This window comes from Mastigoproctus giganteus, chromosome 12, assembly GCF_048544385.1.
Source record: "Mastigoproctus giganteus isolate SK-2022 chromosome 12, ASM4854438v1, whole genome shotgun sequence".
Lineage (NCBI taxonomy): Eukaryota > Metazoa > Arthropoda > Arachnida > Uropygi > Thelyphonidae > Mastigoproctus > Mastigoproctus giganteus.
Genome location: NC_143586.1, coordinates 52249632 through 52264413, shown reverse-complemented (window position 1 = coordinate 52264413; position 14782 = coordinate 52249632). Strand labels below are relative to the sequence as shown.

The 14782-nt window shown below is 35.6% G+C and overlaps 1 protein-coding gene across 2 annotated transcripts in view; it reads right to left on the bottom strand.

The window, feature by feature from the left end:
* NKAIN (Sodium/potassium-transporting ATPase subunit beta-1-interacting protein) overlaps positions 1-14782 on the bottom strand; it is a 187056-nt gene that overhangs the window by 8952 nt on the left and 163322 nt on the right. The window contains exon 6 of one of the 2 annotated variants that reach the window (XM_090386281.1): positions 10083-10161. The exons of the other annotated variant lie outside the window; for it this stretch is intronic. Coding sequence (XP_090242407.1) covers positions 10083-10161 — 79 coding nt within the window. The remainder of the gene's footprint in view (positions 1-10082; positions 10162-14782) is intronic. 2 annotated transcript variants of the gene reach the window in all.

Below are 14782 nucleotides of genomic sequence, written 5' to 3'. Positions count from 1 at the left end.
TTCTTCGGTTAGTAGGGAGCCAGGGGGTCGGGGGCAATAATCGGATCGCTCTGCCAAGATTTTTATTAAACATACAAAATGACAATATTTATTTCTCCTGGGGTGAAAAAAACTTTGTAATACATATTAACCGAATTTTGTAAAAAACGAATATATTTACATAGAAAAGCCTATCCTTTCGCAGGGGAATGGTATGTATGTGCTTCATATAAATGAGTACTTTGTATAAACTGAGTTTGTATTAAAAAGATTTTATTGTATATGGACTGCAGCAATGTAGCATTAAGGGAACATTATTACAACGGATGGTTAGGAAACTCTTTAAAGTTTAGGAGTGTTAAGAGTGTTAGGAGACTTAAAAAGTGGTTATAAATGACCATTGCAATTCCTGCATTAATGTGATAAGTAGTATTCCACAGGAGTGAGTGTTTATAATATTTATTTATGATACTGATGTACGTATTTCAGTTTGATGATACAAACATGGGCACATTGTTTAATGATGGTAATTGGATATGCTACTTCAAGAGGACCTGGATAAATTCAGCAGACTGGTTGGAAAATGGCAGTTGAGATGTAATAGCGATAAATGCTACATTTGGGTAGCAGTAATCCCAGAATAATATACTATGTCAAGCTCAAGATAGTGAAGTATGAAAAAGATCTAGGATAATCGTAGTCCATAGGAAATTCTCTGAGCAGTGCAAACAAGGCAGAACCCCAGGAACTGCTAGAGCAGCCCATGGGATTCTGTCAGTGATACAGAGAAACTGCCACCAGGGACAAAGAGCTGTTTATTCCATTGTATAAGGTATTAGTTAGGACATGTCTGTAATGCTGCATACAAGTTTGGAAACTTCATTTTAGGAAGGATTTAGTTCCGGTGGAAAGAGCGTAGAGAAGAGCACAAGATTCGTTTGAGGTACAAAAGGATATTCTTACCAAGAAAAACTGGGGATCTGTAAATTGCAATTTCTAGAAAGTAGGCAGCTGTAAGATGGCCTAATTGAAGTTACAGTTAAAGTTAACTTTAAAAGGGTTAAGTAAACTAAATACTGACACCAATATATATATGTGCAGAAATTCATATTTAGACAAACAGTAATCAATTGTTACAATAAATTTCCATTTAATGTTGCAGAGGTAGATAGTTTGAATATGTTTAAAATAATAATTCTCCATTCCTTCCAAATTACTGGAAGGAATGGAGAATTATTATTTTTTTTTTTTTTGGGCTGGTGCTGTATAAGCTTTATTTCCTAGCATCTTGTTGCCAAATACTAATATTGCTTGACTTGGCAATGAATTTTATGGTTCTTTTCACCCCCTCCTCCACTACTGGAGTTTCCCTCATTTCTAACCAAGTTCTCTTGCAACAAAGTGTGCTGCTGAAAACTGTATTTTGAGATATTAAACTGTAGGAAAAAATCATTGTGCTTGCTTACTCTCTCTCTCTCTCTCTCTCTCTCACACACACACACACACACACACACACACACACACACACACACACACACACACACACACACACACACACACACACACAGTGTCCGTAAATGATGTTTCTGATTTTGATATTTTTTTTTTTATTCGGAATTACTTCAAATGTTTTAAGATCGGGAACCAATGGTCGCCGGTGCCATGATTTGGAGTAATAGGAGTTTATTTGTTTAATAGTATACCCTTAAGGTATAAACTTTGTCTTATACCAGCGTCATTACTACCACCCCTCTTTCCACTTCCCTACTTTCATGTTGCTTCATTGTGTCACACACCGCCCTGCTTGTTACTTCAAGAATTAGTATGAGGGAACGTTTCATGTATGTAGAGCTGGCTGATATGCACCCTGTTTATGGCAGAGCTGACTGCAATGGGAAATCTGCTAGATGACACTATGAAGTGAAATATCCATTGTGATGGCATCCTCATCACAGCACATTTTTGTAAGTAGACAGATGACTACGAGAGGCTGGATTGTTCCGTGTTCCTATGTACGATACTGGTCATGCTTGGCATGTTCGAACACCTCATTTGGAAGGAATGATTCTGCATACATTTACCGACATCCCCTCTACAAGTACTCACCATGTTGGACGTGCCTTAGACGTAAGTCAATCAACTGTTTTGAGGGTTGTACATGAGCAACAGTTGCACCCTTACCATCCTCAGAATGTGCAAGCACTCCTATCCGGAAGATTTTCCACACAGAATGGAGTTTGCAAACTGGTTTCTTCAGTGCTGTGCAGTAGACCCACAGTTTCCAGCTTATGTATTGCAAACAGACGAAGCAGTCTTCACAAGAGAGAGAATGTTCAATAGCCAAAGCAGCCACATCTGGGATGAGGGAAACCCACATGCAGTCCTGTGTCAGTCCTACCAGCATACATTTGCTGTTAACATCTGGGCAGGTATCGTACATGCTATGTGATAGGACCTTACATGCTTCCCTGCAGATCGACTAGTATTGTGTGCAGTTTTTCTGGAAGAAGTCCTTCCTGAGCTGCTCAAGTGTGTGCCTCAGGTGATCCGAAGGCATATGTGGTTTCAGCATGACAGAGCACCACCACACTTTGTCGTCGATGTGAGGAATCACCTCAACGGAAGGTTTGGGCACCAATGAATCAGTCGTGGTGGTTCTGTTGCATGGCCAGCAAGATCACCTGACCTAACACTGCTGGGTTTTTTTTTTTTATGGGGGCATATCAAAAGTTTGGTGTACGAGATTCCTGTTCAAACTGAGATGGACCTTGTTGCTCATATTATTGGAGCCTGTGAGGAGGTGTGCACAACCCCTGGGATGCTAGAGCAGCACTGCACACTTTGCCACGATCTTCATGGTTGATATTTTGAACAACCACTGTAAAGGATGTTTACTGTAATAATTAAATGCACCATAATGCAATTATCATGTCTTATTGACTTGTATATGATCCAGCATGTTTTGTCCGATTATGTAGTAAGGAGGTTTCACTGCCCATGGGATCCCTATCTCAAAACATTCAGATACTTCCTCCTTAAAGTTTGACAGTAGAGTTCGGAATCACCCTGTGTATATGCGTGCGTGTGTTATGAGATTCTTCATATAAATGCGAGTATTCTTATAAATAAAAGTATATCTACTGGCCCATCTTGTGACTTACTGCAAGGACAAAACTTGGCAGTATTATTTGTATATACTCATTTTGTGTACATGTTGTGATCGCAGACAATGGTACAGCAGTTTAGTTAACAGTAAGTGAGATTAGGTAAGGAATTAGGAAAGAAATAGACACTCCTGCCCTCTTATAAACTAATAGCCCAGAGCATTGAAAAAATTAGCTGGAGGAAAGTGAACAGTATACACGAATGAAGAATATAAAGTTAGTGCTCGGGTTATCCAGGAATGCAATTTCCTATCCATGCTAGTGATGGTCCATTGTAGACATGTGAATAAGTAAATGGTTGCATGTATGCCAATATATTTTTGTTGCTGGATTAATAAACCTAATAACTTAGATTATACTTAATGGATTATCTTGTAATTATCTTACAATTATGGGGAAATGGTTATATACAGGGTGTCTCAAAAATATTGGTACAAACGTTTAGGGGAGGTAGGTAACATCTAAAGGAATGTGAATCGCATAGGAACCCATAACTGGAAACGTCACCGTAAGTCAGTAAACGGCGCTGTTCATCAGTTCGCGAGAGGGAAAATTTCTGGTTAGTTATTCAAGCAGTATCACAGCCTGGAAATGGTCCATACTGTTTTAGAATACACAGCCAGATTTACCATTTGGTCTTACCGCTATATCCAAATGAGTCAAAGAAGCCAGGATATGGACAATTTTATATTTTCAATTCTGCTGAAGCAACAACAAAACAGCTTGAAAAACAATCAAACCAAGGATGTATGGCCGAAGTAATGCAAAAATTGAAAGAGATGCTGCGACAAGTTAAACCATTTGCTGAGTCATATAAACAAATGCATCAAATAACCCAGGCCAATCCAACAACGAATGTGTGCATGGTAGAAGACCCAGACTTGAATAAGAGACAATATAATGCATCTACATCTAAAATAGAGGTTGCTGTAATATTTGTTGGAGAAGATACGGAACCACCTGCAAATAGAGACATATGCATATATCCCACTGGTGACTGCTGTAGAATTATATCACTGCTAAACAAGAATGGAGACCCTATGGTGTATCCATTGCTATTCCTGTGCAGAGAGGGTGGTTGGCACGAAGAACTACAACATGCAGAAGAGAGAAGAACCGCAAAACATATTAGAGTAACACAGTTAAAATTCTTTGCTTATAGACTTGTGTTGAGACCTGGTTTAAGCTTAATTCATAGCAGTGGGAAATTATTTCAGCAATACATTGTAGATGCCTATGTGAAGACTGAAGGATCTAGATTAAACTATTTATTCCATAATCAGAAAGATCTACGAGTGAAAATGTACCGTGGACTATTGTATGCAGTAGAAGCAAGAGCTCAGAACCAAAACTTGAGAGCAGGGAAGATGATAATTCTGCCTTCGACTTTCCAAGGCAGCCCAAGGTACATGCAACAAAACTATCAAGATGCTATGGCAATTGTACGAAAGTTTGGGAGACCTGATCTATTCGTCACATTTACTTGCAATCCTGCCTGGCCTGTGATTGTGAATGCAATGGAAGGGAAGCAATGACATGAACACAGACCAGACAGATATAACTGTGCAAGTGTTCAAAATAAAACTTGCAGAACTGCTTGGCAACATTCTCAAGCGGAATCTTTTTGGTACTCTGATAGCCTTCATCTATGTGACAGAGTTCCAGAAACGTGGACTACCACATGCGCACATACTTCTCACTATGTCTACAGATTCTAAAATACGCACAAAGGATGACATTGACAGTCTTAAGTGCAGAGCTACCATACTTAAAAACAAATTCAAGGTTGTTTGAAACTGTCACAAAGTGCATGCTACATGGTCCCCTGCGATGCACTCAATGCCCAATCCCCGTGCATGAAAGGTGTATGCAGTAAGGGATTTCCGAAAGAGTTCATAGATACAACAGAAGAGAATGTTAATGGCTATCCGATATATAAGAGAAGAGAAGGACCTGCAGTTAAAGTAGGAAAGTATGATGTGGACAATAGGTGGATTGTACCTTATAATCCATGGTTGTCGAAGAAATTCAATGCCCACATTAACGTGGAAGTGTGTGCATCCGTGAAGAGTATAAAGTACCTCTTTAAATACGTTTATAAAGGTCATGATGTGGCATCTGTATGATTACAGAGGGAAGTGTGTGTGCAGAGGGAAGTGTTTAGCATTATGCCCATATCATCAAATAAACGTGGATCTATATTACCCTTCTCTCTTCTAACTAGTAGATTCCCCTCCGAAACCTTAAGGTATCCTCAATGATACTGGAAAAAAATCTTTGCACCACTTTTGTTCAAATGAATACCATCTCAAGAGAATAGATTCCCTCTACCTACAAGTGTAGGCCATGCTGATAAAAACTCCCCACATTCCCCAGAGTCTTGAGTTAATCCACACGGCTTTAGCATATAATCCTGCCTATCATGTCTGGGCAGAATTGCAGACATGTATACATTCTGACCTAACTCGTGGCATTTTTTTGGCATGGGCCTATATTTACCCAACAAATGGTCAGGTTGTGTTCGTTTATTATTGTTAGTTCCCACATGAATAATAATGCTCTCTTAACCCCCCCCCTTTAAAATCTGAGTCTGTTGGTAATATCATCAATTGTTTCTTCCAGCAAACACACCCTGGTTCTGATCCACCTATCTTTATTACAAAAAATATTACCCATTTCTCTGACAGTAGAGTCTCCCAATAAAATTAGATCGCCTTCAACCAGAGTGTTATGCACTTGTCTAGAGATTGGGAGTTCATCAATTGTTATGCACTTGTCCAGGATTGGGAGTTCATCAATTGACAGGTCATGAGATACTTGAGTCCCTGACAAGCTTACAGTTACATTTGTTTGTAGGACAAATGCTGATTACTTCAGTGACTTAAGTTCTTCTCATAATGGACCAAGTTCTAATTTTAGATTGGTACATTCCTTACATTGTGTGCAAAGACAAGAATCATCAGTTGAGCTAGGTTTGTCCTCTAGACCAATCTTAGAATATATGTCACAGGATATACAAATGAAGAACTCATGACACACCAGAAATGCTTGCAGGCATGTCCGTCTGGGTCACAATAATTCTGCACCATAACTAAAATCAACAAAATTATAACAGTAATATCACATACAAACAAATTATACTAAAAAAAAAAAAAAAATCTGGAGAGAATAGAAAAATTCTTTTATTTGTTAATAACTGCCCTGCTCATCCAAAAAACAATGAACACTTAATGTCCATCTGGAATTCTTCCCTGGGGATTCCAATCAATTATGCAACCAATGGATCAGGGGGTGATCAAAGTTTTAAAGATGCATTTTTCGTAAGTATCTTATATATAAATTGCTTACCCTTGTAAAACTGAAATTCAAAATTTCTGTTAGACGCAGTGCATTATTTAGAATGCATCATGGGATACACTGAGCAGCCCTACTGTTATAATTAATTCCTTTAAAAAGGCTGAGTTCTATAAAGATATAGAAGAAAATGTTGATGGTGTTGAAAGTGATGAACAGAAATGGATTCCTTTTGACAATGGGATTTCCTACAGAGTAGTTTGGGATTTACAGTAAATTTTTATGATTATGTTGATGTAGACAATGATGTTATCGCATGCGAATTACAAAGTATTGAAGATATTTGCAATGAAGATCAAAACATGACTGATAGTGAGTCTGAACTAGAAGATGAGTCTGCTGTACCATCATTCTGAGATGCAATAATTGGCTTCTCTTCACTGCAGCAATTCATTCAGAGTGTGCCCGATGTTCCTGAGTCAAGTGTTGAAATGTGTTAGGGAAATTTATTTATTCTGTATGAAGCAGTCTTCTCTGGATAGCTACTTGAAAAAAAATAACTAAAAAAAACATTTTTTAGTTATTTTTTTTTGTACTACTTGTAATTATTATAATTGATTTTTATCATTCACATTATCTTTCTTTTCATTGCATCCTTGTTATAATTTTGAAATCTTATTAAATCATGACTGATAAATATTGTTTTGCATTAAATGACAATTTTTATTTTTGATAGTTTTCCTACAGTACACATGATCATTCACGTGTATGTGTATCTTTCATTTTTATTTGTGTAGTTAATATTTCATATCCTTAAGTTATTTTCCCTTCTAAGAAGTTCTCCCTCGTAAGAAGTTCTAATTGATTTGATTTGGTAGTTGTTGGCGCATCGGCTTCTGTGGCCATATTGCACCTCCCAAGGTTTTTGCAGTACTTTGATCCAAGCCCGAGGCGGGAATCGAACCCGTAAGAAGTTCTAAACCTCTGGTCCCTTGGAAAACTTCTTATTCGGATTCTATTGTATATTAAATCCATCTAAAACATAATTTCTGATAGAAGTTAATGTAAGATTAGTTAATCATTCCTGTAGCATACTGGAACAAAGGCAATTTTTAATAATTTTAATTTTAATGAATTCCACTGGTGTTATTTCTGTATTAGATGTGTGAATCTTTAATGACTTTAATTCTTCACATAATTTTGTATCTTTATAACTGATTTTGATTCGTTTTGTTCTTCATCTGATAACTTTATTATTATCAGCCACATGGCACAAGTAAGCCTGAGGCTTATGCTGCACCAGCCAAAAAAAAACATACAATGGTTAATCAAATATCTTTCTTCAACATCTGAATGATTATATAAAAACCATATAAATTACAATGTGCTCTTTTAACAATGAGAAAGGTTCTTCAATTGACTGAAAATAATGACATAATAAAAGTTTATTTTTAAAATCTTGTTCAGGATCCTGTACTGGTTCATGCTTATTCAAGTAAATTGTTCCTTGCATAAGTTTACTGGAATTAATTTTGAATAAAATACCATGCCAAATTATTAGGGAACAAGCAAATTGAAATGTTTTAATTGTTAATCCTAGACTAATATATGTTTTGTGTTCGTATCTGTTACTGTGTCATTTACTAAATTTATCCATTTATTTCATTTACTAATTCCTGCAACTAGCCTTCAATTTAAATTTATGTCCCTGAGTGAGTGAGAGTGTGTGTGGGTATCATCTGATAAAGAGTAAAGATGCCATCAGCACTTATTTTACTTAACTGTTTTAAAGCCCCATAAACTTCAATCAAGTCACCACGTAGACGCCTAATTTCCAGATGCTACAATTTACAGAACCATTGTCTTTGTTGATGTTCTCTGTTCCCTTTCCAACAGATCTATGTACTTCCTAAAATAAGGTTTTCAAACCTGAATGCAGTATTTCAGATGTGGATTAACCATTGCTTTATAAAAGGGGATAATCATCTTTGTTCCTGCTGGCAAAGACCCTGTACATTATTGACAAAACCCCACAAGCTGTTCTAGCAGCCTGTTTGCAACTGCTCAGAAAACTTTATTTGACCAAAATTATCCCTATTTCTGTTTCCTTATCAAAACCTTGAGTTTGTTGCTGCCCAAATGCACTAGCTTGAATTTATCAATTTTAAATCTCAACTGCCATTTTTCAACCTAGTTTATCTAGATATCCTTGAAGTGACATTCTGGTTCATGCCATTAACCACCCTGTACACCTCTGTATCAATAGCAAACTTAAGACGTCAAACCTCAAATACCTACATCAATACTAACAATATTAAAAACAGTAAGAGGCCACACTGAACTTTGTAATACTCCATTAATCACATTAATCCACAAAAAGTAGTGACCATTTATAATTAGTCTTATCTCTTTATCCACATAGTATTGTTATTTTTTAATATTCTTAGAGAAAATACAAGGTTCGTGGTATTTTTTAATAGGTTTTTATGACTAAATAAATTCAAGGATTACCACATACTCATAACACACACCATGAGTATATATTCATATGGAATATTGTCATATACACATTTTACACCCTCTCTCATGTATTTAAATTCAACTCTGTAACAGGTATGTAAGTTATTCTATTTGCTTACTTTCATTATTCACGTAACTAGTATCAAAATTTTCCCTTCTAAATAGAAAACTGATAAGAGAACACAAATACGAATTAATATGCTAATATTAATGTTATAATATAATTATATTAATAACAATAGTTTAAAATATTTTATTTTGATATTACAGTGCAGGATAAATATTAATTCAAGTATCCTAAACAAGTAAAATTTTCTAAACTTAGGTAAAACGTAATGCAGTTTTCAATGTTAATTTATAAAGTACTTCACCTATGTTGCAAGTGTGATTATGATAACACTGTTCCAATTTCAGGTGATTACAAGATATTAATTACTTTGCCTAATGTCACTGTCTTCATTTATGATTAGATTAACTGAATTCTAATATTTCCAGTCTGCTCAAAAAAGAATAATAAATAAATAAATAATGATTAAATAAATAAATAAATGGGCAATAAAAAATTTATGATACCGGAGAAAAGTTAATTTATAATGTGGTACTTTAATTTTTAATATCATTTTCTAGGTTTCTATATGTAATTTTGCACAAAATGAAAGGTTTTATTTTGTGCAAAATTCTGAATCTGTTTAATTAATAATTAATTAATGTATTCCACTAATTATACTTAATATTAAAAACAGACTAATCAGCTGCTTTCATGAACTACACCCTAAGTTTACCAACTGGGACATTATTTTAAATTATTCTGCACACAATTTAAATGCTTACTTTAAATGCATATATATTTTTATAATGTTGATTAAATTATCAACATTAAAACTTAGTAAAATTTCTGAAATAAAACTTAATAAAAAGGTTACAATTTAAAGGCTGATTTTAGTATAAATGCATTCATTAGTATATAACTTAATTTATGATTAAATTTATAAAGCATATGGCAGAGAAATTAGTAAAATTTCATCTGAATGTTACTGTAAAAGGCAAGGAGAAAGCAGACAGATATTAACCAAAGGACTATGTCCCTACATTCCAATGTTATTTAGCAAGAAAATGAATACATACATCGGCTGCAGGTGCATGTGTGAAGCCTTTGCTGGAGTGTTATAGGTGGAGAAAGAATCAAAGCCACCAATGAAATCAACTGAAACAGAGAAAGGGTGCTGTTAGATAGGCTTTGCCAAATGCCAAAATTGTGCACAGATTAATGTTCATCAGATATAATCATATTGAAGTCTAAAATATTATGCTATGTAGTACAAAAGCAATGGTTGCAATAATGACTTGGTATCATTTTCTATTTAAAATCTCATTCTAAAATAATATCATATATAGGAGTTAGCAAAGAATAACAGAAAGTAATAATGGTTACTAAAATATCTGTTAGATATTATATTCAGTCATATCGGTCCATCAATGAATACAATTTTATAATTTATTAGATGAGAAATTCTTGGATAGCTCCTTCAATATACTTTCTATTAAAAATTAATTAAACATTACTCCAAAAATCACATTACAATTGAAAAGAATATTAGCATTTATATTCTTTCTTTGTATTGATAAAATAATGTCCTTTTATTTCAGCAATTAAAACAGTGGTTTTCAACCAGGGTGTCGCAACAACATTCTTGGGGTGCTGCGTAATTTCGGTTTAAGTTACTTAAAGTAATTATTTTTTTTTGAAATTTATACATTTATTTCATTATAAAAAGGTGTACGGTATCCATTGTACCGTATCTTTTTAATTTTGTGGTGATCTATAATTGATCTTTATTTAGTACCTCTATATAAAGAATAAAATTATTATATAGGTATATATTAAAAGGTCGAAAACCACTGTGGTAGGTATTTCTTTTGAACTAGGGGTGCCGTCAAAAAATTACTGGGACACTAAGTGCGCTGTGAACCAAGAAAGTTTGGGAACCTCTGAATTAAAAGAAAGCAAACGTACTCTCTCCCTCTTTTCTCCTTAATCAGCAAGCTTTACAAAATCCATTTTTGCCACTCATCAACTCCAACTTAAATGGTGTCTAGAGGGTTCTGATTAGCCTATTAACAGGTGCATTAATTTTTGTAACATAAGTCACTTGGGAATAGCAGTTCTCTCTCGCTCTACAAATCTATAAGTGCTTATAGTGAGCCATTTTTGAATATTTCTCGTTAACTCCACATGTACACAAAATGCTTACCAGTATTTTTTCAAAACTTTCCCACAAAAAGAAAGAAAGAAAGAAAAGTCAGCCAGCTGAAATCTTGTCTACTTTCAAATTAAATTATAATTTTTGTTTTGGTAATGATAAAATACATTTATTTGTCTCTCAAGGGAGGGGGAAAAAAAAAAGAAAAAAGTTCAAAATGTCTTAATCCTGGAAGTTATGAAAGATGCATTATTTCATAACTCCCAGTTTTTCAGAAGCCAATAACACAAGGAACAATGAAAAGCCTTGTATGAAAACTAGGTGTTTTTTTTTTTTTTTGATGACCCAAACTACTTTTGTAATAGTGACCGGTGTTGACATCATGTGGCACTAGGCGATTGTTTTCGGAAACTTGATATTTTTCATATTTTCTGGAACAGTAAAGAGTGCCAAATAAACTGTCTTTACATTTGTTTATTTTAGAATCTTGCTATTGGAAGGAATTTCATGAAAGAGCAAAGGATGAATTTTCTAAAAAATAGGAATATAATGGAGTTAATTTTTTTAAAAATTATAATAAATGAAGTTATGAACAGGATACTTATGACTGTGGTTGATAATAATCATTTACTGATCACTCAAACAACAACTATAATGGTCCTTTTTTAGAGGTCGGGAATAAATAAAATACAATAAATATTCTTATCAACACCAACCAGAGAGAAAATATAGCAGTAAAGTAGTAAAATAAAGTACACCATATAGAAGTAAAATAAAGCACACCATATAGAAGTAAAATAAAGCACACCATATAGAAGTAAAATAAAGCACACCATAAAGAAAGAAAATGCCAAAAACCAATGAAATGGTATGTTTCTTTACAGCTTTAGGTTTTCCAGAAATGAAAAACTAGAGTGAATGGATGAAAATTTTTCAGAAGTGCCAGAATGCAAATGAAATGATATGTCTCCTTGGTTGGCAATAGCTAAAATACAGTCCAACTGTAATAAAATTTAAAGTAAACTGAATAAAATAAAGGTCCCCTAATGAAGAATACAGGAAAATACCTGAAAAAGAATAAAAGAGGAATTCGGCTGCCAATGGCCCCATCTTTTCAAGGAGGGCAATTCAGCAGGTGAAGAATGAAGAATAAGATATTTGACATTTCAAAATTAAAATAGCAAAGGCTATCCCATAATTTAATAAAAGGTTCTTCATGGGGCTGAGATGCAGGCTCTGCACTGGCTAGTCCAACTTTTTGATGCTAAAGTCAGTCACAACATGTGCAGCATGACAAGTACACTGATCAAAAAAATTACAAAACAAAATATTCTTCACAAATATTTTAATGCAAACAGTGTCGTCAAAGGCAAATATTTGATATAACAGGCATCCTGGCATGCAAATTCCGAGTAACCAATAGAAATCTATCATCTTACAGAGCTGCACATTAATAATAGTTTATTTATCCTCATTTTATGTTACACTTGTTGAGAGATAACAGCAAAAAGGGAGGGAGAACACATAAGCCAAAGGCTTTTAGCATTAGTAGAGGCATATGATGCAAGAAAGCAAGCTTATGCAGCATCAGCCAAAAAAAAAAAAAAAAACCCACTCCCATTTCACCCCTCCGTTCGTTCGAAATACCTGTCCAGCTGAGCCTTAAATTTGTTTAGGCTATCAACTTCAACAACAAGCGATGGGAGTCTATTCCACAAACCAACTGCCCGCTGGCTAAAGGCAAATTTCCGCACATCTATCCGACATCCATCCTTCCTCAATTTGAATTTATGCCCTCTCAGGTGATTATTCTCAGCAAGAGGAAGAATCCCATCGGCATTGAGCATGCTCAAGCCATTCAAAGCCTTATACACCTCTATCAGATCACCTCGCCGATGCCTAGTCTCCAGGCTCTGTAATTTGCAAAACTTAAGCCTTTCTTCGTAAGAGCAACCCTTTGTTCCATTCACTAATCTTGTTGCCCTTCTCTGTACTCGTTCCAGCAGCTCTACATCCTTCTTGAAATGAGGCCTCCAGACCTGTATACAGTACTCAAGGTGTGGCCTGACCATTGCCTTACACAAGGGAATAATCACCTCCTTATCCCTGCTAGAAAAAAATTCCTGTATATCATTGACAAGACACCATGAGCTACTCTTGCAACCTGTCTGCACTGCTCAGAAAACTTCATATCTGCCTGCACAATTACCCCCAGGTCCCTTTCATCCTCTATCACTGTCAGTGTAGTACCACAGAGTTGATACGTTGCTCTGGGGTTGCTGTTTCCCATATGTAGTACTTTACATTTGTCAATGTTAAACTTCATTTGCCACCTCTCAGCCCATCTGCTCAACCTTTCCAGATCCTGTTGCAGCAGAATAGTGTCAGTAGGGTCCTTGACAACCCTGCCAACCTTTGTATCGTCTGCAAACTTGGACATTAAGCTTGATATACTATCATCAATATTATTTATAAATACAGAAAACAATAATGGACCTAACACTGAACCCTGAGGGACTCCACTAATAACATTAGTCCACGATGAGCAGTGTCCATTGATTACCACTCTCTGTCTTCTCCCTCTCAACCATCCCTTTATCCATAGCAATTTGCCTCCAATGCCACACTGCTCCAATTTGTGCAGCAGTCTTCCATGTGCAACAGTATCAAAAGCCTTTCTAAGATCCAAATATATAATATCAAAGTTATTCTTTGCATCCATTTCTTTTGTGACTACATCATAGTATCCAATCAAATTAGTAAGACAAGACTTCCCCTTAACAAACCCATGCTGTGTCCGAGCTATAACTGAAGTATTGTCTAGATGATCCTGCAATGCTTCTTTAACCAGTGCCTCCATTCATTTCCCTGGAACAGAAGTTAAAACTCACAGGTCTATAATTACTTGTGTCAGCCTCTGTTGTTGTTTGTTATTTCGAGCATTAGCAACTAAGGCTATATCGCTTCGGGGATATGCAGTGGTCATTCCCTGACCTTTCCGCATCCTCCGTATTTGGTGGTCATAGGCTTGAACCATGGTCTAATCAAGAAGCGTGTGCTATGCACTGCTGCTTCTGCCCACCCGGCTATGGAGGCGCCGTCAGCCTTTGATCCTCCTTTGTCAATTGGGGTCACATTTGCACATCTCCAGTCTATGGGTACCTCCCCTGAGTCCAAAGAAGCTCTCATAATTATGGCTAGGGGTTTGCTTACTTCCTTTAATATAACTGGATAGATCCCATCCACCCCGGGTGCCTTTTTTATGTTTATGCTCAACAATTTCTCCTCCACTTTCCTCTCAGTTATTACAAAATCATCTAGCTCACTGCCAGAGTTTACTTCACCTCTGGCATTCCCCTTCCTGAATAACTCCTCATGTGTGAATGTAGATGCAAAATACTCATTTAGTTTGTTAGCCACCTGAGCAGGATCCTCAACTGTTGAACCATCAATATTCAATGGACCAATTTGATTCATCCTTTTTAGGAGGTGTTTCCTTAGAAAAAAAATGTACATAACAAATAAAACATACAGTTCTGTAGTTGAACAGGTACTATTCAACAGATAAATCATACACTGCGAACATTTTTACAGTTAGAATTATGAAAGGAAAAAAAAAAAAAA